General features: G+C 44.4%; 1 protein-coding gene across 2 annotated transcripts in view; it reads left to right on the top strand.

Annotated features, from left to right (window-relative positions):
* TEK (TEK receptor tyrosine kinase) overlaps positions 1 to 26,849 on the top strand; it is a 385,575-nt gene that overhangs the window by 164,811 nt on the left and 193,915 nt on the right. The window contains exons 3-5 of one of the 2 annotated variants that reach the window (XM_069240727.1): positions 5,909 to 6,019; positions 6,808 to 6,960; positions 20,152 to 20,283. In XM_069240727.1, coding sequence (XP_069096828.1) covers positions 5,909 to 6,019; positions 6,808 to 6,960; positions 20,152 to 20,283 — 396 coding nt within the window. The remainder of the gene's footprint in view (positions 1 to 5,908; positions 6,020 to 6,807; positions 6,961 to 20,151; positions 20,284 to 26,849) is intronic. The other variant, XM_069240736.1, reaches the window with a different exon arrangement.

The raw sequence follows: 26,849 nt of genomic DNA, 5'->3' as shown, positions 1-26,849 counted from the left end.
TGCATTGGGATTTTGCATTTTGGGACACCCCGCTTTTCCCAGCCCCTGCTTGATGGATCCCCCTGAAATTTTCCATGAAGAAACTAAGGAAAACAGAGCACTTTTTTGAAACTTTTTGTGAAAGTTCATCAAAATGCACCGTAGTACAAGTTACTTACCTTCGGTAACGATATATCTGGTAAAGACATATTCTAGAAGTCCGATTGGGAGCACACTGCCTAACATTCCAGTCGAGTTCGCCCCTTGCATCCTGGTACATGCAGTTTGAACAATTAACGCTTCCTTTAACAAATCTGAGTATTTCACTAAAGTTAGTGCAGACAATACTGTTCATCTCTAGACACGTGTTTCTGGGTTAGTGCCCTTCATCAGTAGAGACCAAAGAACACCAAAAATATCTGGGGTTGCTGGAAATGCCGCCAATATCGTCTCAGGTTTAGTACCACTCCCCGGCTCACAGGTGCGTCTCCAGAGCTCGTCAGCTCAATGGCTCGAGGGAGCCTTTTAAACATGAAGTCCGATTGGGAGCACACTGCCTAACATTCCAGTCTAGACATATTATGGTTGTAGATTCCTTACCTTTGAATTTCCCAGGCATCAGACTGGATCCGGAGATTTTTCTTCGAGCAGTACCTCTGCGCACTGTCAGGTGGCGTCGGTCGACTCCGCGGGCGTCGTTGGCGTGATGACATTGCGGTCATATATAGGCGCCACCCCGGCGTGCTGACGTCAGTTTCCAAAACTATGGCCCTTAAGGAAAAGTTCCTGTCCCTAAAAATCTGTTCTCAGTACGGGCAGGATCGGCGGGTCGGTAAGGAATCTGCAACTAGAATATGTCTCTACCAGATATATCGTTACCGAAGGTAAGTAACTTGTACATCTGATAGAGACTTCTAGTTGCAGATTCCTTACCTTTGAATAGATACCCAAACAATACCATCCCCGGTGGTGGGCTGCGAACCAAGATCACACCAAGAAGTCCTGCAGGACCGAACGGGCAAAGTAGCCGTCCCTTCGGACCTGATTGCTCACGTCACTGCCTGACAGATGTCCAGGACTGGAACGCCCTGTGCTAGAGCTGTGGTAGCAGCAGTTGCTCTGGTGGAGTGAGCGGGCAAACCTTTCGGTGGTTGCTTTTTAGCCATAATGAAGCATAAGAGTACCCATTGTGAAATTGTCCACTTCTGCACCGCCCTCCCCTTCTTTGCACCCACATATCCCGCAAAGAGTTGATCGTCCACCCGGAAGTCTTTGGTATGATCAAGATAGAACGCCAACGCACTTTTTGGGTACAGACGGTGGAGTCTCTCCTCTTCATGAGAGGGATGTGGGGGTGCATAAAAGGTAAGCAAGGTGATGGACTGTCTGACATGGAAGGGTGTCACTAACTTAGGTAGAAAAGAAGCCCTCATGTGAAGCACCACCTTGTCAGGATGTATGGCCAAAAAAGGTGGCTTAGATGACAGAGCCTGGAGTTCACTTACTCTGCGGGAAGAAGTAATGGCAACTAAATAGGCAGTCTTAATAGTTAAGAGCTGTAAAGGTCAGTTGTGAAGCAGTTCAAACGGGGTACACATAGCGTATGTTAAGACCAGGTTAAAATCCCATTGGGGCATGATGAATGGGATAGGAGGAAAGAGTTGTGTGAGGCCTTTAAGAAACCTCCCAACTATAGGAGATTTAAAAAAGAAAGGCTGATCTGATTATCTCAAGAAAGCAGAGATAGCAGAGAGATATCCATTAAGAGTACCCAAGGTGGAACCCTGCCAGGTAAGGGAAAGAATAAAGAGAAGGACTTGAGAAAGAGGAGCAGATAGAGGATCAACAGATTTGTCGATACACCATGCCACAAATTTCTTCCAATGACAGGCATATACAGTTTTGGTTGAGGGACACCTGGCTGCCAAGATAACATCACAGACTTCGGGTGGCAGGTCAAAAGACGTCAACTGTCGCTGCTCAATCTCCACGCAAGAAGCAGCAGAGTTGACAGTTTCGGGTGGAGGACCCTCCCCTGCTGCTGCGACATAAGATCCTCCCGAAGGGGCAGTCTGATCGGAGGAACTATGGCCATGTTCAAGAGCTCGGGATACCAGACTCTTCGTGTCCAGTCCGGAGCCACTAGTATTACATGGGCCTGGTCTTGCCTGATCTTCTTCAGAATTCTGGGCAGAAGTGGTATTGGCGGGAAGGCGTACAGGAGGCTGGAATTCCACTTGCGACGAAAAGCGTTGCTGAGCGAGTGCCGCTTTGGAAACTCCAACGCACAAAACAGCTGACATTGCGCGTTCTCTACGGAGGCGAACAAGACTAACCAAGGTTCTCCCCACTGCAGGAAGAGACCTAGCGCCACCTCTGGATGGAGATGCCATGCGTGATCGACCACGCATCGTTGGCTTAGTTCGTCTGCTCTGGCATTCAAGGATCCTGCCAGGTGTTGAACCACGAGGGAAATGCCCTGATGTTCCAGCCAATTCGAAAGGCCAAGGGCCTCTTGACAAAGGGTCCACTAACCCACTCCGCCTTCTTTGTTGCAGTACCACATGGCGGTGGTTTTGTCTGTGAACACCTGCACTGCTTTCCCCTTGAGAGAAGGAAGGAATTCTTTTAATGCTGGTCGAATCGCTCAGAGCTCCAGATGATTGATATGGAGCCCAGTGTCCGCCGGAGACCAGATGCCTCTGATCTCCGCCTCTCCCATGTGGCCCCCCCATCCCAGGAGTGACGCATCTGTCATGACTGTAAGATCTGGTTGGGGAAAAGAGAGGGATCTGCCCTTGACCCAATCTTCATTCGTTGACCATCACTGCAGGTCTCTCGCAGTTGCTTCCGAGATCTGGACCTTGTCGGAGAGATTCCCCTGATGCTGCGCCCACTGTAATTTCAGGTCCCACTGCAGAGCCCGCATATGCCATCTGGCATTTGGAACCAGCAGGATGCAGTAGGCCATGAGGCCCAGCAGCCTCAGAGTCATTCTTACCTAAATCCAGGACAGAGGCTGAAACATCAGTATCATAGCCCAAATATCCTGGACTCGCTTTTCGGGAGGATATACCCGAAACTGCACTGAATCAAGCTCCGATGAAAGGGAGCGTCTGAGAAGGAGTCAGGTGGGAGACAACTGTCTGGGGCCGCCTTCAGCAGCCAATCGTCAAGGTAGGGGAAGACTGGGACCCCTAACCTGCGCAGATGAGCTGCCACCACTACCACCACTTTTATGAACACCCGAAGAGCACTGGTAAGACCAAAGGGAAGCACGGTAAAATGAAAGTGCTTGTGGCCTACCACGAATCGTAGGTAATGTCTGTGGGCTAGCAAGACGGGTATGTGGAAGTATGCGTCTTGCAAGTCCAACGCTACCATCCAGTGTCCGGGATCCAGGGCAAATAGGACCTGAGCCGATGTCAACATGTTGAACTTCTCCTTTTTGAGGAAGAGATTGAGAGACCGAAGATCTAATATAGGCCAAAAACCTTTGTCCTTTTTCAGAACCAGAAACTAGCGGGAATAGCAACCACAAGCTACTTCTGGCAACGGAACCCTCCCTATAGCTACTTTGTCCACTCCGGAACTGCAGGCAGCACTTGCGTGACCGTATCCCAGAGATCATGGGAATAGCGGCTCAAAAGGCATGCAGTGTTCAAGGACTGCAGCGCTAGACTGTTGGAAGAAAACAACTTCTTCCCCAAATTATCCAGTCTTTTTGATTCCCTATCCAGGGGTGCGGCAGGGAATGCGCCAGATGAAGAAGAAGCCTGGATGACAAGGTGTGGGGTGTTGGGTGAGGACTTTCGGGTCCAACGGCGCAGGTCGATGGCGGCGGGCAATCGTCCTATTTACAGGAGCCCCTGTGCTGGGTCTGGACCCACAAGGACATCTGTCAGTGCTTCATTAAAAGGAAGAAGGGGCTCGGAAGAGGAAGACCCCGGCTGAAGCACGTCGGTTAGGATATTAGGCCTAACCTCCACAGAAGGTAGCTCGAGGTCCAGGACCTCAGCCACCCACCTCACCACCATGGAATAAGAAGCACCCTCCTCCGTAGCCACGCTAGGAGGAGAGAGCATACCAGTGTCAGGGGAGGTGTCTAGACCACTGGCATCACCCCAATCCTGCACCCAGTCCATTTGGGGGTCAAGCTGGTATTCTAAAGGGTCCAGCGTCCTCTCCATACTCTCCCCGTATCCATACCCACACGAATAAGGGTCTGGATCAACCCTGGGCCCAGGAGAGCCCATAGAGAATGGAATCGGCATTGAGCAACGTTGTTCTGGCTCTGGGTCATCGGGTATGAGGATGGGATCGACGCCGATTGTGGGCCCAACCGACTTCGGGAGCGTCAACGTCTGACCCGACGCCGGGAAGGTCACCGAGACATGACCGGCATCGGGACGAATCCGCAATTGGATCCGGAGGGGCACTCCGAAGCCATGGCCGAAGCTGACGACTTTGAATCCGAGGGAGCCCCCACAGACTCACATGTCAAATTCTTTAAGTTGGGCAGGGGTGGCTCCAGCTCCCGGGAAGTCGGGGAAGTGTGGCGCAGGCCCAGATGAAGGTTCCGTTGACGGAGGTCTAGAGCATCCGCGGTCTTCGCATGTCGCATCATCCAATCAACGGGGAGAAGTCGAAGAACGCTTGTCCTTCTTCGATGACTTCTTTTTGTGACCCAAATGTCCCAATAACTTGGAGGACTAGGAGTGGTGGTGACTCCACGGCCGGTCTCTAGACCTTCCTCTCGAACAAGACCGTGAGCGCCACGGAGTTGAGTGTCAGGCCACCATGAGCTTTAGGGACCGCTCCCTCAAAGCTTTCGGGTTCATGGCCCGACACACAAGGTGCGGATCTGTCGCCGACATAGTTCGGTGACAGGAGTCGCAGGGCTTGAATCCGGCCTTGCGGGACATCCCTCGACGCATCCACGAACTCATCAAAAACTTCGACAAAAGCGTTGACGTTGTCAAAAAATGACTGAGGTAGCTCTTACCGGATCTGCGCTAAGGCTGGTGCGAAAAGAAAAGAACTGCCGTCAGCACACCAGGTTGGAGCCTATATACGACTGCAACATCATCACAGTGAGCACGATGCCAACGACGCCCGCGGAGTCGACCGCGCCACCTGACGGCGCTCAGAGGTACTGCTCGAGGAAAAATCTCCAGATCCCGTCTGACGCGTGGGAAATTCAAATGTAAGGAATCTGCAACTAGAAGTCTCTTTTAGATGTTATGAGCAAACCAAAAAAGACATTTCTCATGGACACACATACCTAGATAGACAGATGGAGTACCTGTTTTGTTAATATACCCCTAAATTAGGTAGCTTGGCAAAGAGCAGACTAATTATCTGAGGTGAGAAACAAGTTGTCAGTATTCTAATACCACTGGTATTTTATCTATTTTCATTTTATTGCTCGTTTGCAGATGTATTCTTTTTAAAGTTTCTTCACAAAACCATGTAACCTTTTTACTTTACCTTTTGAAGTCGTATTATTATAACATGCACATAAACAGATAATCTTGCTTAGTTTAGGCTGATGTTAAATAACGTCTTGGGTGTACGTTATTTCCAGTAAAATGTTAATATTGTTATAGTAATCAAGTACTTTGCTTACATGACATTGCTGATAAGGAGGACATGTCCAACATTTCCTAGCAGTATTAGGGAGCCATATGAACCAATGGGCGAGTATCCAGGTGCGAAGCACATGGATTCTATGCTTACTACTTGCTAACTTGGTCACTCTATACTTTGTCTCCCTCACACCGTAACCTGCATCCTCTAACCCTTCATCCTCAATTTGCTCCAAATCCTTGTTGAAAGTTCTGCATTATTATTTAAATCGCAGGGTTAGGCATGAGAGAAGGACGAAGTGTTTATAACATGACTGTTTCTTTATCTTTTTTCCACAAAGCATCCTTCGTTCCTGTCTCCTTAACAGTTACTGCGAATAAAGGGGATAATGTCACTCTTTCCTTCTGGAAGAAGAACCCAACTCAAGAGGATGCCCTGATCTACAAGAATGGTCAGTGTTATGACAAAGATGCTCCCTGGGTTGGTTGTGTGTCATTTGTGATATTAGTGCGTGTCTCTTCAAGCCTTGGTTGATGTAATTTTCTTAAATTTGTGCATAGACATCTTGATGTCTGCGGTGCTATGCCACTGATATTCTACCAGAGGGAAGGGGGCCAAAACCAGACGACGAACTTGGCTGCATTCACTACATTTGAACATTGATTGCATAAATGTGTACTTTGTTGTGTTAATTGGGGAATGTCAAGTAGAATGGAGATGTACATACCTTATGCACCAATGATGTATTTGAGACTAAAGAGAATAAAGGGGATAATGTCACTCTTTCCTTCTGGAAGAAGAACCGTACTCAAGAGGATGCTCTGATCTACAAGAATGGTCAGTGTTATGACAAAGATGCTGTCTGGGTTGGATGCGAATCATTTGTGATAGAAGCATTGCCTGTGATAGTAGCTTGCGTCTCTTCAAGCCTTGGTTGATGTAATTGTCTTAAATTTGTGCATAGACATCTTGATGTCTGCAGTGCTATGCCACTGATAGCCTAACAGAGGGAAGGGGCTGAAACCAGTCGATGAACTTGGTTGCATTCACTACATATGAACATGGATTGCATAAATGTGTACTGTGTTGTGTTAATTGTGGAATGTCAAGTAGGATGGAGATGTGCATACCTTATGCATCAATGATGTATTTGAGACAAGGTAAGTCAAATCAGTTAACATACAGCTCCATCTCCATAGTATATCTGATTGTTCCTCTGTGCTTGATGCCTTTTGACAGGCACCTTCATTCATTCGGTTCCCAAACACGAAGTGCCCCAGCTGTTGGACGTCGTCACGTACAATGTCCAGCCGAAGGACACAGCCATGTATACAGCCAAATACATAGGAGGAAACTACTTCAACTCAGCGGTCACCAGGCTGATAGTAAGAAGTAAGTGCTCTGCTAAACATGGCCACTATGCACCAGAACAGCAGCACCAAGATGGCTGCATACCCTGTCCACGAGCCATTATTGAGTTTGCAGTGTTTTCTTACTCTCTTCTGTTATTGTGTTATGATTTCTGCACTTACATCTTGCTGTGCAGGCCTGTACAGGGAGAATTATCAAGGAGGCCCTTGCACGAGGGGAGATAAAAGAAAAGAACTGAGAGAAGGGAGGGCCTTGGAAAGGGCCCTATGAGTAGTGGTGATTTAGAAGGTGAGCATCCAGAGCTGCAGCAAACAAATGCCGGCAGTGGTGCCTACTCAACTTATGAGCTCTTTGTTTTAGTGCCAGTAAATGGCAACATTGTTAGATAAATATAGCCTGGGGAATGATGTAGACTAATTCAGCCCCCTATTGTGGGTGGGCCACATGCTTCACAAGAGACCTGCACAGCCCATGACTTTCTGGAGGAACCCAACTTAAATTAAATTCTACACTCTGTCATGTTTCCAACTGAGGCGTACCATAATTCTGCCTTATGCCACTGTGTAGAGCTTATATGTAAAGCATTGCATGGTCAGAAACATGGCTTAGAGGAACAGCCCCTGCCCTCATTTGTTTTCACACACATTTTTCACACCCTAGGCCTTTTTGCTTCGAAAGAGGGAACTGCATTGGTCCTGGTATTTTTCAAAATACCTAGACTTGGCGATGTACATTGTTGGGAACCTAGGAACTCTGAAGCTCACTATCAAACACTCTTCATATCTTTATGTCCCTGTTTGTGAGGAATTGGTTCAAAATTGTCAGGGAGCTTGTTTAGCCAAGAAGCAACACCTGCATGAAAGTGGCATAACAAAGGCCCCTGTAGCCCCCGCGGTGCGGGGGTGGGCCTTCAACTCAGTACCAGGGCCTGAGAGCTCCTGAATAAATCCAGAGGGGGACCCCTCCATGTACTTTGCAGGGGGGATCCTCAAGTGTTACTCCACTGATGCATTATTCTGTATTCTACACAAAAGTCCAGTCCAAGAAAAGCTCTTCAACTAGATACTGTCAGGAGAATTGGTGGGGGGAGGGGAATCAAAGGAAGGAAGAAGAGAACATATCCTATTTCTTGAAGTCTGCACTCTCAGCAGGAGGCATTGCCAATGTTCAAGCCATCCTTGAGTCATAAGCCTCCATTTTCAGTTATGCATATTTTCTGTTAAAATCTGAAATCTTAATAAAAAACATGGATTCCTGATCAGATGTAGAACGTTGTTTTAGGAACAGTTTATTGCATTTTCCAAAGAATATTAGCTTTTTTTGCACATTCTTTTTGTTTTTTGTCAGCAATATTTACATCACACTATATACAGCATATTTGTGTTTTTTATTAACAGTTGCCAGTAGGTGCTTAGAAATTTTGATGTATATGGTTAAATACAGTTACGACCCACAATAGTACTAAGACTAAAATTTGCAGCGATCAGCAGCATATTGCAACTTATACCGCTTACATTCACATAAGACATGCCTACTAAAAGGGTTGTTCACCCCCAGTACTGTACTGTCAACAAACACAGACATTACCAAATGAACAGGCATGGAATAATCAAAGAGTTCTGTCACATATTTCTGGACAATTTTGAGGACTTTAATATAGTCCACTACTGCAGGACCAGCACTGCAAGCCCCTACCTTGCATTACTCTGTATGGGGAAGGCGTTCCATGGGTGGAGCATGGGTGTTCCCACGCATTTGAGCCCTAGTTTTTGGCATATTGCCAGATTTACTAAGACTATTAAACCTGTGGGGCCAGGGCCCCAATCTTTGCATGAATATACTGCTTTTGCTTGGGGTGGGAACTGGGAGGTGGCGACTATTGAACAGCACTTCTGTTGTTATGTTCAACACAATCAAACTAAGAGTATCCCACTGCCATGAAAAGAAAAGGTGTACTCCTCAACTTCACGCCACCTCACTAAGACGTGAGAAAAAGGAAAATTACACCTTTTTTATAAGTAACACTCACCCACTCTAATAGTGGCATGCTTCATCATCGGGTTCTCCTTGACCCTTATACGTCAGGGTGGGCTCAACCATATTCCAGGGAGCTCTTTGTATATTAGTGTGTTCAGGGGGAGCTAGGTATAAACTAAAAAATCCTCTTCCACTCCCAAAGTGACCCTTTATTAGAGAGGCGGATGGCAAATAATTAAAATAAACTATAAAAAGGGGCAACAAGGATATAATGTTCCTATGACCCTTACTATGTTAACATATTTCTGTCCTACACCAATGGCCATTAACGGTCCAGGGCATTCCGTCAGGTTTGGAATGTTCTCTTTAAATATTCCCGTAGTGACACTTCCGTGATCAGAACGCAATCGTGGTAGCATGCACACTCATTTCTAGGCATGCAACTGCAGTAAATACTTTCCAATCCGAGGTACCTGTAAGGGAGGATACACAAACACATATAATGGTACCAATGTGAATTATGTCGCACAAAAACACAGAATACTGTTTTTCACCTCTTTTACTATGGTCAACCAAACCACACATATTTTGGTGAGGGTGTCACACAGAAGTTGGATTCCTTCTCGGCACCTGCAACGTTTCAACCATTGGTACTGTAGTATTAAGACCAGCCAGAAACACATACACAAAATAAAATCATACTGGAAGTGTTCCAAGCAACATTCTGCAATCATGTGAAGATCAAGTGAGCCGTAAAGTGTGGTTAGCTCACATCAATTGTGACATGCGAGTTTGAGGATTTATCCTGATTTTGGGTATTTTTAGACCCCTCGGGGGTGAAGGGTGGGTAGGCCCTGTAGTTAAACACGGTCATAAAAACAAAGGGGGAGAGGGTGCCAGAAAAACATAGAAAGACACCAGAATGGAGTTAATGTCCCCCTTTAACCTCTATAAACACAGCCAGTACAAGTAAAAGACTACAGGGTGCTTCATAAGCGCCACTTTGGGTTTTTTGAAAACCCAACTTGCTCACATCTTTAAGGGTCCCTACCATTCATGCACTTACTGCGGTCTGCTCACTCCCAGGCTGCACTGCAAATTAGAGCCAGTTGGGAGCCAGCATTTATCCCTCTGAATGTGCACGGCTGAACCGGGTTAAACAGCGGTAAAGTTCACGTCATGCAGACCTTGTGTGCGAGATAAAGTGGACTGCGGCTCCTGATGATTTACGTCTTCGAGGCATCAGGCGCACGTGTGACAACTAAAGAAGATCCTATTGATCAGAATCATACGTCTATCTGAAGAGAGCGTACAGGGACACGTATCCTGAGGGTGATGGGAACTGTAGTTTCTGTAGCGGAATCTCTATTAAAAACAAATCTAATGATAATGGACACATGCGTCCGTGTGCCATCAAGAACGTCACATCAGGCAACACGAGTGTGAACAAAAAGCAATGAAGGGTATGGTTGTGGGAGAACAACCTGCACTAACAATTGCTACACGGAAACTCATCACCACAGGGTATAGAATCCTTTAACCCTACCATCACACATAAGATGATATTATCGGACATAGTGTTATTAGGAGGCCTGTCTCTGGGAATCTAGAGAAACTGATTAGTAAGGGTAGTGCTAAGGTTACAAGCATCCAAATACTATCCCTAATGGCACCTTTCAAATGCACGTGTCAGAGACCAATAGAATATATGACTGTGAGAGAGTTATTTTAAGGAGAAAGTTTTTTTTCAATGAGAGGTTGTTCCCAGAAACACCCTTCATAGGAGAACTATTCATAGAAGACCAGGGGGGCGTGGTAGTGAAGGGATGGGGAACCTATGTGGAGGATGTCACACATCGTGCTGAAAAGGCCACTGCCCAAAATATTATGTAGTATCATTTTTTTTTTAGAGTTTTCTGGTCCTCTTCTGCACAACATTGGGCTATATAGGGCATATCTGGTTCCATGGAATGTCATAATTTAAACCCACCCAGTTAGTCTAAAGTCTAAAGACCCACCTTTGTTCTCTTTCAAGTAGTTTTTCAGTGATCCAAACTTGTGGAGTGTCTTTGTCACTGATCTTTCTCTAAGTAAGATGAGGTGAGTTTGGCTGCTGTTCTTTTGCACCGCATCGTACTCCTGTGCTCACTGATCCTGATTTTGATTTTTCTTTAGTTCATTCTGACATAACAGAGACCACAAGGGCATTCTATGACATACACCACATTACAACTATTGCAGTCCGCTTGGCTACATGGGTAGCATGCCACACCATGTAAGATGTGTGGTTGGAAGGATGTTGTCTGTGCTTTGATCCTATGTGGAAAGTGTTTCCATGTCATGCGTAATCAGAATCGAGGTTCAGTTATCATATTTTGGGACACAGCGCATTGCAGTGTGATAGTTGATGAAGTGTGAGAGACAGATGCACATTTTTATAGTTTTCAACATGCTGGCAGCTTTGAACAGCTCAGCAGGTCCCTATGTGATTATAATCAGATTAAAGGATTACTCCACTTGGTTGTCCAATTTGACATTTTGGGCCAGATTCATCTTCATTAAGCACAACCCAGAAAGACTGCTTGCTGTGCTACGTCAAATGGGGAGAGCAGGAATGTGGCATAATTAATAACACAGTACGTATTCTGCTCTCTCTCTTTGCGCTAGCACACTTGTGGGCTGCCAAGCGCCAAGTCAGGCACTCTTGCGCCTTGTTACAGTCAGGATTGTTTTTGTGCAGGAAAGGATACCTTCCTGCTCAAAAACAATACCCAGGGACAACATAAAAAGAAGTCCTCCACCAGAAGAGAAGGGAGATCTTTATGTGCAGGGATACATTCTCCCTAAATTTAACCACAATCAACCTAAAATTATCCCTCTGCCAAGCAAATGAAAAGCTGCAGACCTCAACTTCACGCCACCTCACAATTAAGTGGGAAAAAGGAAAATTAACCTTTTTTGATATGAAACCCTCACCCACTCTAATAGTGGCATGCTTCATCATCAGGTTCACCCTGTAAGTCAGGGTGGGCTCAACCATATTCTGGAAGTAGAGGCCTTGTTTACGAGCAACCTGCAGGAGGAGAGACTGCGGGTCATCACAGACCTCCTGTTATCTCAAGATTGGGACTGGGCAGCTCCCTATCAATGGATCATGCAATTGGTTAAACTAGCACTCACAGAGAACTTTTTCTCTTTTGAAGATCACAACTATTTGCAATGCACAGAATATCGATGGGCAGTACTTTTGCCCCAAACATAGCATGTCTATATGTAGGGTGGTTCAAGGAAGAAAACATCTGGGCTAACAGCCCCTTCAGAGACAATATCCACATGTGGCCGTGTTATATTGATGACGTTCTAGTCATTTGCCACGGAAACAGCCCCACTATTGATTCTTTTCTTACATGGCGCAACAACAAAAACCTGTACTTAAGGTTCACTATGACAGCTGACAGACAATCCATCTCCTTCCTTGAGGTCACCATTACAGCCAAAGATTGCAGACTGAAAACCTCTCTCTACACAAAACTGATGGACCAAAACCGCCTCTTGCACTTTAACAGTGCCTGCCCCAGGGCACTCTGGGAGAACCTGCCTAGGGGACAATACTTGAGGATCAGGAGGAACTGCTCAGATACATGAGATTTCAAAAAAGAATCCGGGAACCTCACAAAAAAACTCCGGGAGAAGCAATGCTCTGAAAAGTTAATTGAAAAAGCATGAAGACAGGTATGAAATATCCTGAGAAATGCCCCGCTAGACACTAAAACAAAACAGGCCACGGGACCCTTGATTTTCGTTAGTACCTACCACTCCTCATTTAATGCTGAAAAAACATCATTAATAAACACTGACGCATCCTCACATCTAATCAGTAGCCCTTCACAAAACCCCTTTTTTCCTTTAAAGGGAACAAAAGTATCAGAGATATATTAGTCCACATGAAGACATGGCCAAGGGCAACGGAAAGACCGAATACACTGTGGGATCTTCCTCCATTGTCAGTCCATTTCCCATGCGACAATTGCCATGTATGTCCCCTCATAAAACACTCCAAGTCTGCACTTCAGCAGAACCATACTTTGTGAACAGCTATATAAATGCTGCAATACAGTACAATACAGACCAAATATACAGCCTGACTTGTAACCTCCTGTATAATATGTCACTCTAAAATTAATCTTCTACAATTTGACCCTGTGCCTTCTTTTCTTGAAGGACTCCTCCACAAACTACTTGAAAAGAATCCTGCATCTAGATTTTACACATAAATTTAGACAATCTCTTCAGTAGTGCAGTCTTCTTTGAACGCATAATAACACTGCTTGGTAGTAAAAGGGTAATAATCAAGTTTGGCCAGCTGTTTGGAGCAGTAGGAGCGCTGTGTGTTATTAGAGTCCAAAGGTGCTGGTTGGTTTCATTTGGCTTATTAATTTAATCTGTTGAATTGTCCTTGTTTTTATCTCATGGGCACATATAGTTCAATGTCCAAAACCCTACATGCTATCAGGGATGTCCAGCTCCAAAGTTTGGTACTTAAGGGAATAAAAACACAGGGAATAAAATTGATTTGCCATGGACTGTACAACAGGGAACTGGAGTGTTGGGCCCAAGTAGGCAAAGACCACATGCTTGAGGTGATCTGTGATTGAGTTCCCATAAGACCCACATAAACTGACCTACACAATTATGTGGATTCTTTGTCTGACCATTGGTACCTTCGGCTGCGCAGCTTTCCTCAGAGAAAGTGTAACAACCAGTCAAATAAAAACATTTTTTTATTTTTTTATTTTTTTTAAGTTCTCTTTATTGGTATGTGGGTAAAAACAAACAGCAAATTGATGAACATAAAATGAATAACAATGAACAGTGGTACATTAAGTGGAGGTACACATCCTTCCCAGTTGCAAGTATCAAGGGTGTTCCAATACCATTCCCCAGAACTCAGTTTCAACATTAACAAATCAGCAGTTCAGACGCATGGATACATCAGATCTCAAGTTCCAGTTCAGTGTGCATGTATTCCCCCAAATAACAACATAATTAATATACATAGAACTTAAAGTTCCATATCATGTTAAAAGGATAAATATTTTTTAAAGGGGTCAAATAAGATAGTATTTAAAAGGTGTGTAAAATGAGGACAAATTGGCATCTTAAAAATATTTAAAATATCAAAAATAAAAATGATCTAAAAATAGTGGGGAACTCTCTGGCACAAAATTCAAGTTGCACAGAGAAACTGAAGGATCCCCTGTACAAGTTGCTGGTTTCTACAAAGCAAGTTACACTGAATGAAGCCTTCTTGTCAGTGTCCTCATCAGTTGCCCCTGGACACAGGCTCCTCCGGGGCAAGTTTCATCCAGCAAGATAAAACCTTCCATCAGGCCCCCTTGTCTCAGCTCCCCAGGGCCCAGACGTCTTGGGCTCATCTTGGAAGAGGGTTGTAAATCAAATATACCTGTAGATCCCAAGGCAGAAAACCAGTGCTCCTAGCTGTAGAGATGTGTTAAAAAAGTATATTCAAGGCACAGATTTTGTCACTAGTTGTTACAAGGACGTCTTTTTTTTCTCTTCAACTCCAAGAAGGTTCTGCCATTTCACTTGCTACATATAGTAAGGTCTTTTGAGGGTAGTTAATTCTGATATCCATGGTAATCTATAAACCAGCCATAATACAAGGTATAACTCTATGCTAATGTCATCTGAAAATGTTCGAACAAACAAGTTACATTTACAATGTCACTAGTGGAATGAATAGATCTCAGTGAAGAAATTGAAGACATACTAATATGTTGCCAGTCACATCTGAGCTAGAGAAAGTTCACCATGAGCAAAACAACAATAACAATGGAAATATCCTAATATAGTTCAGCCTGACTGTACTGCAGAGCTTGTGGGGGAGAGGATGGATGCAGGGAGGGAAAACACAGAGTGAGTGACAGAGAGGACTTCCATTTTAGTTAAAATGTGGTCTAGTTAACATATACATATACTCAGAAAACACACTTCTACAAGTCATAAAAATGTGTTTCTACGTGTGGAGTTGTGTGTTAATGCATACTTCACATTGTTAATTGTGCTCAAATTTAAACATTCTTAAAATGATTAAACACATCAATGCTGCAAATTTGTTCTGATCGCATTTCTCAATGAACTGCTAGTGGAATATGCAATCTAATCTGTAGATTATAGTTTATGGAATGGTTGGGTCAATCTATCTGTTTACCGTTTCCCTTATATGTACTCTGGGCAGCTGCATGGGAGCCCTGCACGTGCCAAGGTAGCAGCTATACCAGTCTAGGGAATAAAAACATACACCTTTAAACAGAGAGCCTGTAGTTGGACCTAATCTGTAGGCTGTAGTCGCCGCACCTGCCAAAAACAGAGGCCTTGAGCACAAGGTGTGGGGATTTTAGTAAAAAAATAGATTTTCTCATATGCTTAATATTGGAAAGTCAGTAAAACTAAGAAAAGTCTGCCAACTTTCCCCATAGTTGAAGAGATTCCAACTAAACCTCCTTTCAGGATAGATGATGTAATCGCGTACTGCTTCTTGACAGAGAGACATTGTACTTGCATATCATGCCCCTCCCTGTCATAATCTGCTAGGGTGGGACCTAGCAGCGTTCCAAGGCCTAAAGGCCTATATGAATAGAAAACAATACTGAAAAAACAGCGTTGTTAGAGCAATGAAATGTATAGCCAGAAAACCATTGAATTAGAGGTGCGGCATCAGGAACATCCAAGTTATAGATCGGAGCTATATCGACCACAAAGTCCTGGCTTTAGCCATAAAATGTGACTAACCTGGAAAAAAAATGTCTTGAGAATTGGTACGCTAAACTTTGAAAGCGCCTTCTGTTACAAGTACTTGAAAGACTACAACTTTAAATGATTATTCATCATAGCCTCAATTTAAAATAGAAGTTAAAGTGAGCTATCCGCCAAGCTTTGCAGGTGTGCAAAATACCTATTTAATTTTTCAATCTTTTAAAAGCACATTGGGAAACAAGATATTGTTTATACACAATTAAGAGTCTTATCAGAGAGCAAGAAGTGATGGTGCACCCATTAAAAAGAGAAGTTTATCTTTCTAGCTCCCAAAAGCTCATAAAACTGAGAACACTTTAAAAAAAAATATGTGTACACGTAACAACCTATTTGTTGTAGTTAGAAACAGAAGACAAGTAGTATTTTCCCTCTGAAAGGTGTAATTTGTAACTGTTTACCGCTTCCAAAATATTTTTCTCATTTTCATTCAGGAGAAATGCCGGTTCCTCTTGTGCATCTCTGTCAAATGTGAATTATTTTTTTGTGAGGCAAAACATGGCGCCTGCACATCCTTTCTTCAAGTGCAGCATTAAAGACCTCTTTTTCTTGAACTCACAGATTTTGAGGTCACCAAAAGGTCTGCAAAGTCAACATCTCAAGGTGACTACTCCTCAATGAATAAAATCAGCTGGATTGGTTCACGTCTTGCGTCGAAGAAACTCTTCTCTCAACAAAATCCTACCTGTAATTTCCTCAGGTTCACATTGAAAGAATTTGCATTAGTTGAGATACAAGTTAAATTGAAAGAGATACAAGTTACGATCACTGAACTGCAAGTTATGCTCACAGAGAAAGAAAGTGTGCTCACTGAAATGCAATATTATATATATATATATATATATATATATATATATATATATATATATATATATATATATTTTTTTTTATACAAAACCCAGTAGCGATCACCACTGGGTAATTATAGCTAGGATCGTGCTTCCAAAGGAAATGCCTTTTTTGTGTTGCTAATAACTTTTTGTGCACTTAAATGAATCACCAGAAAATGCTCCAAAAAAAGTACTACTTTTTGGCTAGATGCACATGGAAAGTTTCTTAGAGATCCATCAAGCAGGGACCAAAAAAAGCGGGGTCACAAAACATATTTTCCTCATTAATTTTTTCATAGGAACTTTAGCCACAGCAACAGCCTAAATTGCTGAACGGATTTACACCAAATTTGGCAGAAATTTAGATCTTATTCCAGAAAGTGCACCTTTGTGGTTTGGGGTAAATCGGTCCATAGTTTTTGAGCAATCAATGTTCAAAAACTTTATAAATTTCACACTGCAGAGGATGCGTGGAGCCGACAGATCTCTTGCTGAGATCTGATTGGCTACCACCACAACAACCAGGAAGTTGTGACAGCCATCTGAGGTCCCAGGACTCAGTAACAAGCCCCACAAAAGAAGTAAAAAAAACATATAATTGGTCAGGGTAGGTTTAACTTGACCACATAGGCCTGGGGTTAAGAAAATGTTTTAAACATTTTGCCTCAAATTCTTAGAGGATCCACAGCAATTATTTTTTTTTTTTTAAAATACAAGCTCCTCTGCCTTTCCAAAACATACACATCAGGGTGGGCCAGGGCTCAAGGGAGATTGGTACACACAGTATGTAAGGGAAACGTGGACCCTTTCCCAAGCCTTTAAGAGCCCTTTAAGAGGCCCCGTCCTTTGAGGCAATATGTTATTGTAGGTGAGCGGGGTGAGGCCTCCTCCCTGAGCCTATAAAGGCCTCAGAGACCCAATTTCCTGAGGCCATATAAAACATTAAGGGGAGGGGCATGCGGGCCCCCTCCATGAGCCTACAAAAGGCCCCATCTCCAGGGCCAAGTAATTAATTAAGGAGGGCGAGGCACACCCCCCCCCTCCATAAGCCTAAATAGTTCCCAGTGATCCATCTGGGTAGGAACAATGCCAGCTCCTGCACCATGCAGGCAGCCAGCAGGGGCCGTGGGGGCCCTAAGACTCCCCTCAGTCCCCCAATGTGTTGTTTGTGGGTTCCCCAGGTAAGCACCAGGGCACCCACCTATTATAAAGTGAGGCATCTGGGGATGAGGTACCTGGGGCCCAAAAAGGCTCAGGGAAGGGTACACCCTCCTGGGCACCTCTTCCCCTTTCAAATAACCTAAGGTATGACCCCAAGAGATGGGGTTCCCAGGGCCTATGAAAGCTCGAGGAGGGGTGCCACATACCCCGCCCCTTTTTAACAAAATATGGCCCCAGGGGATGGGGTCCCCAGGGCCCAAAATGGATCAGGGAGGGGGGCACACAACCACCCTCCCCTTGTAAATAAGACAAAGCCCTGGGGGATGAGGCCCTCTGGGCCTTTTTAGTCTCAGGGAGGGGGAGCTAATGCCCCCATCCCTTTTTGGTTCTGTCTGGTCCCAGTGGATGGGGTCCTGGGATCTAAAAGAGCTCGAGGAGGGGGGGCACATGCCCCCAACCTTTTTAGAATTGAAGTTAGGCCTGGGGTATGAGGTCTTCAGGGCCTAACAAGGCTCAGGAAAGGGGCCCTAGGGCCTGAAGGCCAACTCTACATCGCACATGACAAAGGCTGTGCGCAGCATAGGGTGAGCAGCCTGCAGGGGGAGTTGGGCTGTGCGCTGAGTGCGGTTGGCTGCCTCTGGGTGGCCAACCCCACACTGCATGCAGTGTGAGGTTGGCTGCCTCCAGGTGGGTGTGCCCTGTGGCCAACCCCCTTGCTCATGAGGTTAGCTGCCTGCAGGGTGGTAGACCTGCAGCGTGGGGTTGGTTGTCTGCATCGCCAGGCATGCAGCCAACCCGCAACAACACTCGGCCTTCGGCTGTGCCCTATGGGGGTTAACTTTAAGTATAGTAACAAATAACTATAACTAGCGTCCTCACTGTGCACTGCGTATTATCCCATATATTACATCAGTCATGACATCTTCTATGACATCATTAATAATATGACTGCAACATTTGCAGTGAAATTATTGATGAAAAAACTGTGCATGGGTGACGCCCATGCAGTGGTTTACCTGGGAGACATGCTCCATGCGGGGACACTGAAGCCTTTTCAGGACCTGCAGGAGAGATAGGAATTGCATCGTACTCAGTTCTTCCGATATTTGCAGCTCCACCATGTCCTTCTCCCGACTCTGCAGCCGGAGACGGACATTCCTGAGTTCTCCCCATCGGAGACTAAGATCCTCCTTACGAATCTCAAAGAGCACAAACTATTAGAAATATATAAAATGTTACTCTGCAAACTCCCGGACCCGCTGGAGGGGATGAGGAGGGCATGGGAGGGTGGTCTGGGGTTCTTCGAGGATGAGGATTGGGTGGAAGTCGTTGGGGGGGGGGCAAGGGAGGCAGTCATAGCCCCACAGTTCCTCTTAATACAATTAAAGATCCTCCATAGGCTTTACCTAGCCAGAGCCCGTCTGCATCCCATAAGGCTCATGTCGGCAGAGAATTGCCTATGATGTGACGATCCAGAGAGTGACTTAACCACACACATTCTGGCACTGTCAGGGAATATCCAGCTTTTGAGGGGGGGTGCTGGAATGGCTTGAGAGGGTATTGGGCTGGGCTACCCCCAGGGACCCCAAACTCATACTCCTTCATATTACTGATGGCGTGGGTGGCACACAATACCAGAAGGGGTCCTCTGGTGGTGGCAAAGAGGGACATTGCCAAGACCTGGAAGGCGGCTGCGGCACCACCAGTGGAGGCATGGGTCACATGCATGGATCACTGTATGGGGCTAGAATGTCCAATATACCTATCCAGGGGCTGACCCCAAAAACATTTTAAGATCTGGAAGGACTGGGCATATTATAGGGGGATACAACTGGAGCTGTGTGCTAGTGAGCCTGGACACTTCAAAATGGGTCGATTGAATGGGGCAGGGGCACCATCTACAAGACACAATGAAAAAGCGAGATAGCCATAGTTTTACTGTTCTATATCGCCTGAGGGGTCAATGTGTTATGAAGCTACAATAGACTTACGGGGGACTGTGGGAGGACCATGGCATTGTATGTTTGACACTGTTTGGCTCACTTCCTTGCTCATGTGTCAAAATCCATAAAAATGTTGTTTTAAAAAAAAAACTGTGCATGACTGAGGCACGAGTTATAGTTACCTTAGGGCACAAGTTATAGTTACTTGAGATAACTAGAAGTTTAACTGGTGAATTTCTTTTTGTAATTACTGAACAGTTCACCTAACAATAACATAACGTTAAACGCAAAGTTGAATTTTTGTGCGAAAGTTGATCTCTGCAGTTTATGCCTGGGTGTGTTACAGATTCTAAGAGAAGCAAAGAATAACGTAGAGACCTGCTTGCCCACCTAGTTAATTATGCATCGCCGATATACCATCGTTTGTCTGAAGAAACTGAATAACTTGGTGCTTTCTTATTTTGAAGGGTGTGCAGCAGGCAAGTGGGGTCCGCAGTGCAGTTTCAACTGCTCAGAGTGCCGGAACAACGGGATCTGCCACGAAAACAGCGGGGAGTGCATTTGTCCCCCAGGCTTCATGGGAACGACGTGTGAGATGGGTAAGTCACAAAACAGGATCCTTTGGGAAAAGTACTTGAGATGCACCAAATTACAAGCAGCGTTCACAAGCACGGACTGCACAGTTTAGGATGTCATTTGAGTTGATCTCTAGAAGCTCACTTGTTTATGATTCTTATAATTTTGTATTTGTTTGGAACCTGGAATATATATTTTCTAGGTTTTGTCAAAGGAAATACGTGATCCGTTGTGATTTCCTGACACCACATGGTGTGCAATCTGACTCCAGATTTCAAACCTCCTTTTGAACTGTAATCCAGTGGTTCCCAACCTTTTGACTCCTGAGGACCCCCAATGAATCATTACTGGAAGCCGGGGACCCCAGCAATTTGTACGATTTAATTTTCAAACATTAAAACAGTAATTCGCAAAACATATAACAAGTACACACCAAACAAATACTCAAATTACTAAAGATAAAATTATTTTATATTGAAAAAAATATGCAAAAATCAAAACATTTTATTAGGAAGGTTGGCGCTGCATCTCGGCAACTACCTTTTCAATGTTTGGTTTTATTTAGGAAAGGTGAATCCTCAGGTCAGATTCTACATTTCCGGAGCAATTTCAGTTTTTATTTTTTAGGTGTGCAAGATCTGAGAAAGAGTTTTCACATAAATAAGTGGAGGGGCAAGGAAGTAAACCATAAGGGCCTCTCATCTCTCCCTAGCCTCTCTGTCACATGTACTTCATTTGTTTTATAGCACCTCTCATACCACTGTAAGGTGTCAGGGCACTTTACAGGGGACTACAAGGTGTAGGATTCACATGACGTTAGCACAGTGCATCATTTGTAAATAAAAGCGTGCCGGTTTCCAAAGCCCCCTTTTAAACTTGTGGCTGCTGCAATTAAATGTGGGTACACGGAATACTGAGGCAGCATAATCCTGAAGCCATCTCGGGCTGTTCAATCCATATAAAGCCACTCCCTGCCACTTCATCTCCCTCTAGCAGCTTTCTTCTTTATCCCTTTGTGACGCTTTTTCGTTTTTCCCTTCCTCCGTCTTTCCTATGTGTCTATTGCTCGCAGCAAATGCTTGAGGCAGAAGAATAAGCCCCGGCCCTCAAAAATAAGTGCCGGTGCTCAGCACTGGAAACAACAAGCACAAATTAAGCACTGCGCTAGCAATAAGAATGTACTTCTATACAAGCAAACCTTTTTTAGCAGCATAAGGAAAACAAAAGACTAGGAAAAAAACAACTTTCTAATTTGTGCCATACAGTTTGCATGCAGCTCTTTAATTGCAGTTCACAGCTCACTGTGCTAGATTATGATTATGAACTGCATAGTAACAAAATAATCTCTGTGACAAAAGCAATAACCCACTGTGCCATGCACATAAAATACTGTTCTTTGCATGATACACATTCTTTACAGCAGGCATATTAACCATCTGCGCTACCTTTGAGTCGAAACTGCCACTGCACAAAACTCCCATCTCTCTCCAGCAGATACATTAATCACTTGAATTAGCTTGAAGCTTTTATTTTAGCAGTACAAGGAGCTTTGCAGTCTGTTTAAAATTGCTCAACAAAGGAAGTAATAAATATGAAAACATGCAAGCACGTGTTTGTCAGAGGCCCCAGCTGGAGAAGTGCCTTCCTCCCAGCCCAGGCCTGCGGACCCCCTGGGAATGTGTCACGGACGCCTGGGGGTCCGCGGACCACAGGTTGGGAACCACTGCTGTAATCTCTTGTGTTGCACGACTTTCGGAGCATTGGCTTTCTTCCTGCTTTACACTTTCGTGCCTTCATTGTGTTTAGGGTTTAGCTCCAAGACTCAAAGCCCCGAGTGATAGTTTGAGACCACTAATTACTGTAAACGTCTCCATGCTATTAAAGCACTCATTGCCTGCTGCAAGAAGCATCGACTAAACTTCTTAACCACTGCAGGCTATAGTTTTGTCTAAGCTTTTGTGTTGCACGTCATACTAAACCTGTCTCTAAGCGCTTCAAACTGTGACACAGCACTTAGTCACAGGAGGATATTACAATTGACTCAGCTGGCCAAGAAGGAGAAACCGAGATTAGGATCCTGGTACTCTTGTTCTGTACCAAAATAACTCAAACACTAGACCGAGTCCTTGACTAGGAAACTGAGCGCGGCCATTATGAGTCAGGCCACTGACTCACTGAAAGGAAGGCTCAACATCCTTGCCCTCAGTCAAGGATTTCCAGCACTGTTCCTTGAGCACAGCACTCACACTAGATGTTTAGGATAAACACCATACATGTAAATAAATCTAAACTGGTACCAGAAAGTTCTTTAAATTTAAATGATTTAAAAATGATATGATTCATCTAAGATCTAAAGTGGCCCTGGCCTTAGCCTTAAGTGCAATGCACAAACAAATTGGATGAATTGTTTCTGTTCTGGTAGAAATAAAAAACACCTTGAGGTTGTTAGCTAAGATGTAGGTGTAATATTAAATTATTCCAAGATTCACAAAACACAGCATAGACAACACTCCGGCAAAGTGTGAAGAAGAATAGTGCATTTATTCAGAGGTGTTTGAAGAGCCATTTTGAAACAACATGCCCACAAACTCTATAGGGATGCCCATTGCCATTTTACAGTGGCAGAAGAGTGGGCAGGAGACTAAGGAACTGCCAATGAGATGCTACCTGCACTCCTGAAAAATATTTAATGTGTGGGTGCTGATGGTGAGCTTACCATACTTCTCGTTTGGACTGAGGATCAATGTTGGAAAATGGGTTATTGGTAGGGCAGGTAGGTACCTACACCTAGCAACAAGCCACTAACCTCCACATAGGTACAGTTAGGTCTCAGTAAATTAATCCCAGCTCAACCCTTGGTAGCTTGGCAACGAGCGTCAAGGCTTAACTTAGGAGACAAAGTGTAAAGCATTCAAATATCACAAAACAGTAATTAAATAAAACACAGGAAACAGTTTAAAAATCCAAAACCAATTTATAAAAATAGTTTATATTTTTATCTTTAAAATGACACAAAAACGATTAAAATCGGTTCAGGGGAACCGGAGATATGAATTTTTAAAGAATTATTACTTTTCTAGCGCTTAGAAACAAAAAAACCAATCGGGTCATCTGGTTGCACCTCGACCGGGGCAAAGTCAAACTTTCAGGCCGACCGCGATGGAGCCCTGCTCGGCTACAGGTCGCGGGAGGCCTCGGTTAAAAAGTTACCTTCTGACTTAGGTAAACCTGGATCTTGATCCGACGTCCATGGAGCCCTTCTCGGATACGATGGCTGGGAGGTCCCGGTCAACTTTTTACGTTCGGACTTAGTCTCTTTTTTGGATGTTTTTCTTTACCGGGATGAACCACGAAGTCAGGCCGGTCGCGGTTGAGGCAAGCCGGCTAGAATTTCCGCGGCGGGTCGGTCCCTCTCTGGAGCTTTTTTCCAAAAATTCTCAAATCTTTTCCAAACTTCTGGGGCTTCACCCAGATGTTCTTTTAAGGTTCTTTTGGGGTCCACAGCTCACCCCAAGGGTCCAGAAGTTCTGTGATGGTCCTTGGGGGGTGCGGACTTCAACTCCCAGAATGCACCTGGCGCAAACTCCTTTTTGGCCACTGGACAGTGGTCAGATGGTCGCTTTCTTCAGGAGTTGGTGCAGGGGACTCTGGTTTAGCAATTTTTCACCTGTAGCAAACAGGGAGTCCCTCCTTGAACCAGTTGAAGCCAGGCAAAGTCCTTCTTGTGGTGAAGCCCAAGTGTGCAGCTGGTGCAGTCCTTCTGAGTGCAGGTTCCAGGTGCAGGCCAGGGGTCCAGCAGGGCAGTCCTTCTTCTCCTTAAGTTCCTTTCTTGTTGAATTCTGGAGGGGATCTGAGGCGTGGGTGCAGGTCTGCCAGTTTTATTCTTGCTCCTGGGTGAAAAGCAGGGGGGCCCTGGTTCTCCAATCAGGTACAGGGTTGTCCCCCTGTGATGACCACTTCCTGGGAAGTGTGGCAAAAATCCATCCCAAAAGGCAACAGTCTCTAAAAATCCAACATGGCTGAATCTGATTTTTGGAGGTTACATCTGGCTGAGCCCACCCACTGGTGTGGCTAAAAATCATAAACACACCCCTCTCCTGCCCTCTCCTAATCTAATCAAGGGGGCACCTAATTGTCTGGGGTTGCAGGATGTGGGGGTGTTGCTGGGTGCTCCAAATGTCCTTCTCTGCCTTTGAAGACCAGTTTGGCAGCCCTCCCCCTTCCTGCCTCACCATCTGCTGAGGGGAGATTCTCTCCCCCAAGCACATTCCTTTGTGTGAAGCCTGGCCACTTCACACCTCATCAAGGCAGCCTGGCAGAAGCTGCTGCAGGCTGGCCAATCAGAGCACAGCAGCAAAAACAATGCAGAGCTGAAATTGGCAACTTTTTAGGTAAAGTCTAAACTTTTTACCTGAACTAGTTATATTAAATCCAACAACTGGAAGTTGTGGGATTTATTACAACAATCAATTTGATACCAAATTCTTGGTATGTAACATTTAAGGAGACTTTAAAATTTAAAATAAAGTCTGCCCATTCTAGCCTATGAAGGCCATTTACTTCAATGAGGGAAAAACGAATTTGGCTGTTTTTACCTCACCAGGGCTTATAAATCTATTTTTATAAAGTCCCTGCTTATAGGTACATGGCACCCAGCCCTAGGGGCACATAGGGCACACCCTAGGGGCGACTTATATGTAAAAATAAGGTAGTTTAAGACTTTGGAAGTACCTTTAATTCGAAAGTCGAATTTGCATATAACTTTAATTTAAAAGCAGCCAGCAAGGCAGGCTTGCTTTTAAAATGACACTGGGCACCTCAGCAGTGCACCTAGGTGTGCACCACCTATGCTGTGGTCCCTAAACCTACATGCCCTACCATATACTAGGGACTTATAGGTAGGTTAACTTAGCCAATTATAATTAGCCTAATTTGCATATCCATTTTACACAGAGCACAGGCCCTGGGACTGGTTAGTAGTACCCAGGGCACCATCAAAGTCAGGAAAAATCCAGCAAAAAGAGGAAAATGGGGGCAAAAAGTTATGGGGCCTCTGCAATCAGCCCTGTTTTCTCACAATCAACAATTAACCTGCAGGACCTCACTAAATGTGAGGAAGTGGGATCCTTGAAAGGGCTTTACTGGCCTCCATTGGAACAAAGAATTATAGTTGAGAATCTATGCATTGTCTATTAACTTATGCAAAATAAGACCCACAAAAGGTATGCTCCATTAATGCCCCACAGATGTCATTGCAGTGGGCAGCACCACATGAGTAGAGTAATTGTAATTCAGCCAAGCAAAAACAAACAACGGAAGAACAAACTATGAAAGCATTGGTTCAAGGCTCTGCAACAAGCAATGAGCTTAAAAACAAACTTAACATTATTATGATAGACCAACCCATCTTATCAGTGATCAAGATAGCATTGAAGACTTATTTCTTCAAGAAGTCCTTTGACCCTTTCAGTTCTACTGTCTGTGCTGCCTTTCCTCCAAGAAAGGATGAGACTCCCTTTCAGTGGTGAACAGGCCCCAGTGCATCTTTGTTGCTAACACCAGAGTGAACCATGACAACCTAAGAGGCAGGAAAGGTGAACTTGTTAGTTAGAAAATGTTAGCACCAGTGATCTTGCTGTTATCTTTCAAACAAATTTATCTCAATTGGTTCTCCAAGGCCCATGATGTCAGTGATGCTAACAATTAACGCAACAATACTTTGACAGGCATTGATAATGACAGTACATCACTATGGGAAAAGGAATGCCACATAAGAGGTCCTCTACTTGGTTCACTAAATAATTGAACAATGAGAAAAGGCACTCAGACTGTTTGAATGTTCTTGGTGGCTCAATCCTTCTAAGGCTATCTTGAAACATTTCTGTGTGGCTACGAGGTCATACAAAAACATATTTTTGAATCTACGTCTTTGTACCTAAAATCATCATCATATCAACTTTATTTCGGATCAAAGCACCATAAAAGCACAATAAAACAGATATAAATTTCATAGAACATAATAAATACAGCACTTAATCTAGTGCAATACAATTGGATTGTCTAATATTAGTAATAAGTGCATCCTGTAGCACAAACAATTAATACATTGGATGGAGTGCCCCCAAGGAATAAGTACATACTAGGATGAGGAGCCGCAAAAGCAAAAACTTCAAAGGAACCCTAAATCTGGCTCATTCGTACATCAAATCTCATATTTACCATGCCAACAATAGGCCTAAAAACTCTTCTAGAAAATTAAATATGTCACTAACCATTTGCCCTTCATTACTGTTGTTGAGCCTGAAGACTATAGGCACATCTTCAGTTTTAAGATCAAAGCCATTGAAATATCTCTCCAATTTTTTCCTAGCTCCTGCTCTCCTATAATACACAGAAAATCCCCAAACATTTAGTCTAGCTTCAAAATGATGTCACGGACAGAACTTGTCTGCATTATTTCTAAATCTAAACCTTTGTATGCTAGTGTTGATCCATTACCAATCAAACTAGCTAAAGAGATGTGGACTAACCTTGCATTTACTGGGCTGGCCTGATCAATCTCCAGCTCTGTCAAGAAGTGTTTTCAGGT

The sequence above is a fragment of the Pleurodeles waltl genome, chromosome 1_2 (genome assembly GCF_031143425.1).
Source record: "Pleurodeles waltl isolate 20211129_DDA chromosome 1_2, aPleWal1.hap1.20221129, whole genome shotgun sequence".
Taxonomy (NCBI): Eukaryota; Metazoa; Chordata; class Amphibia; order Caudata; family Salamandridae; genus Pleurodeles; species Pleurodeles waltl.
The sequence above is the reverse complement of the archived record's forward strand: the minus strand, read 5'-3'. Positions and strand labels throughout refer to the sequence as shown.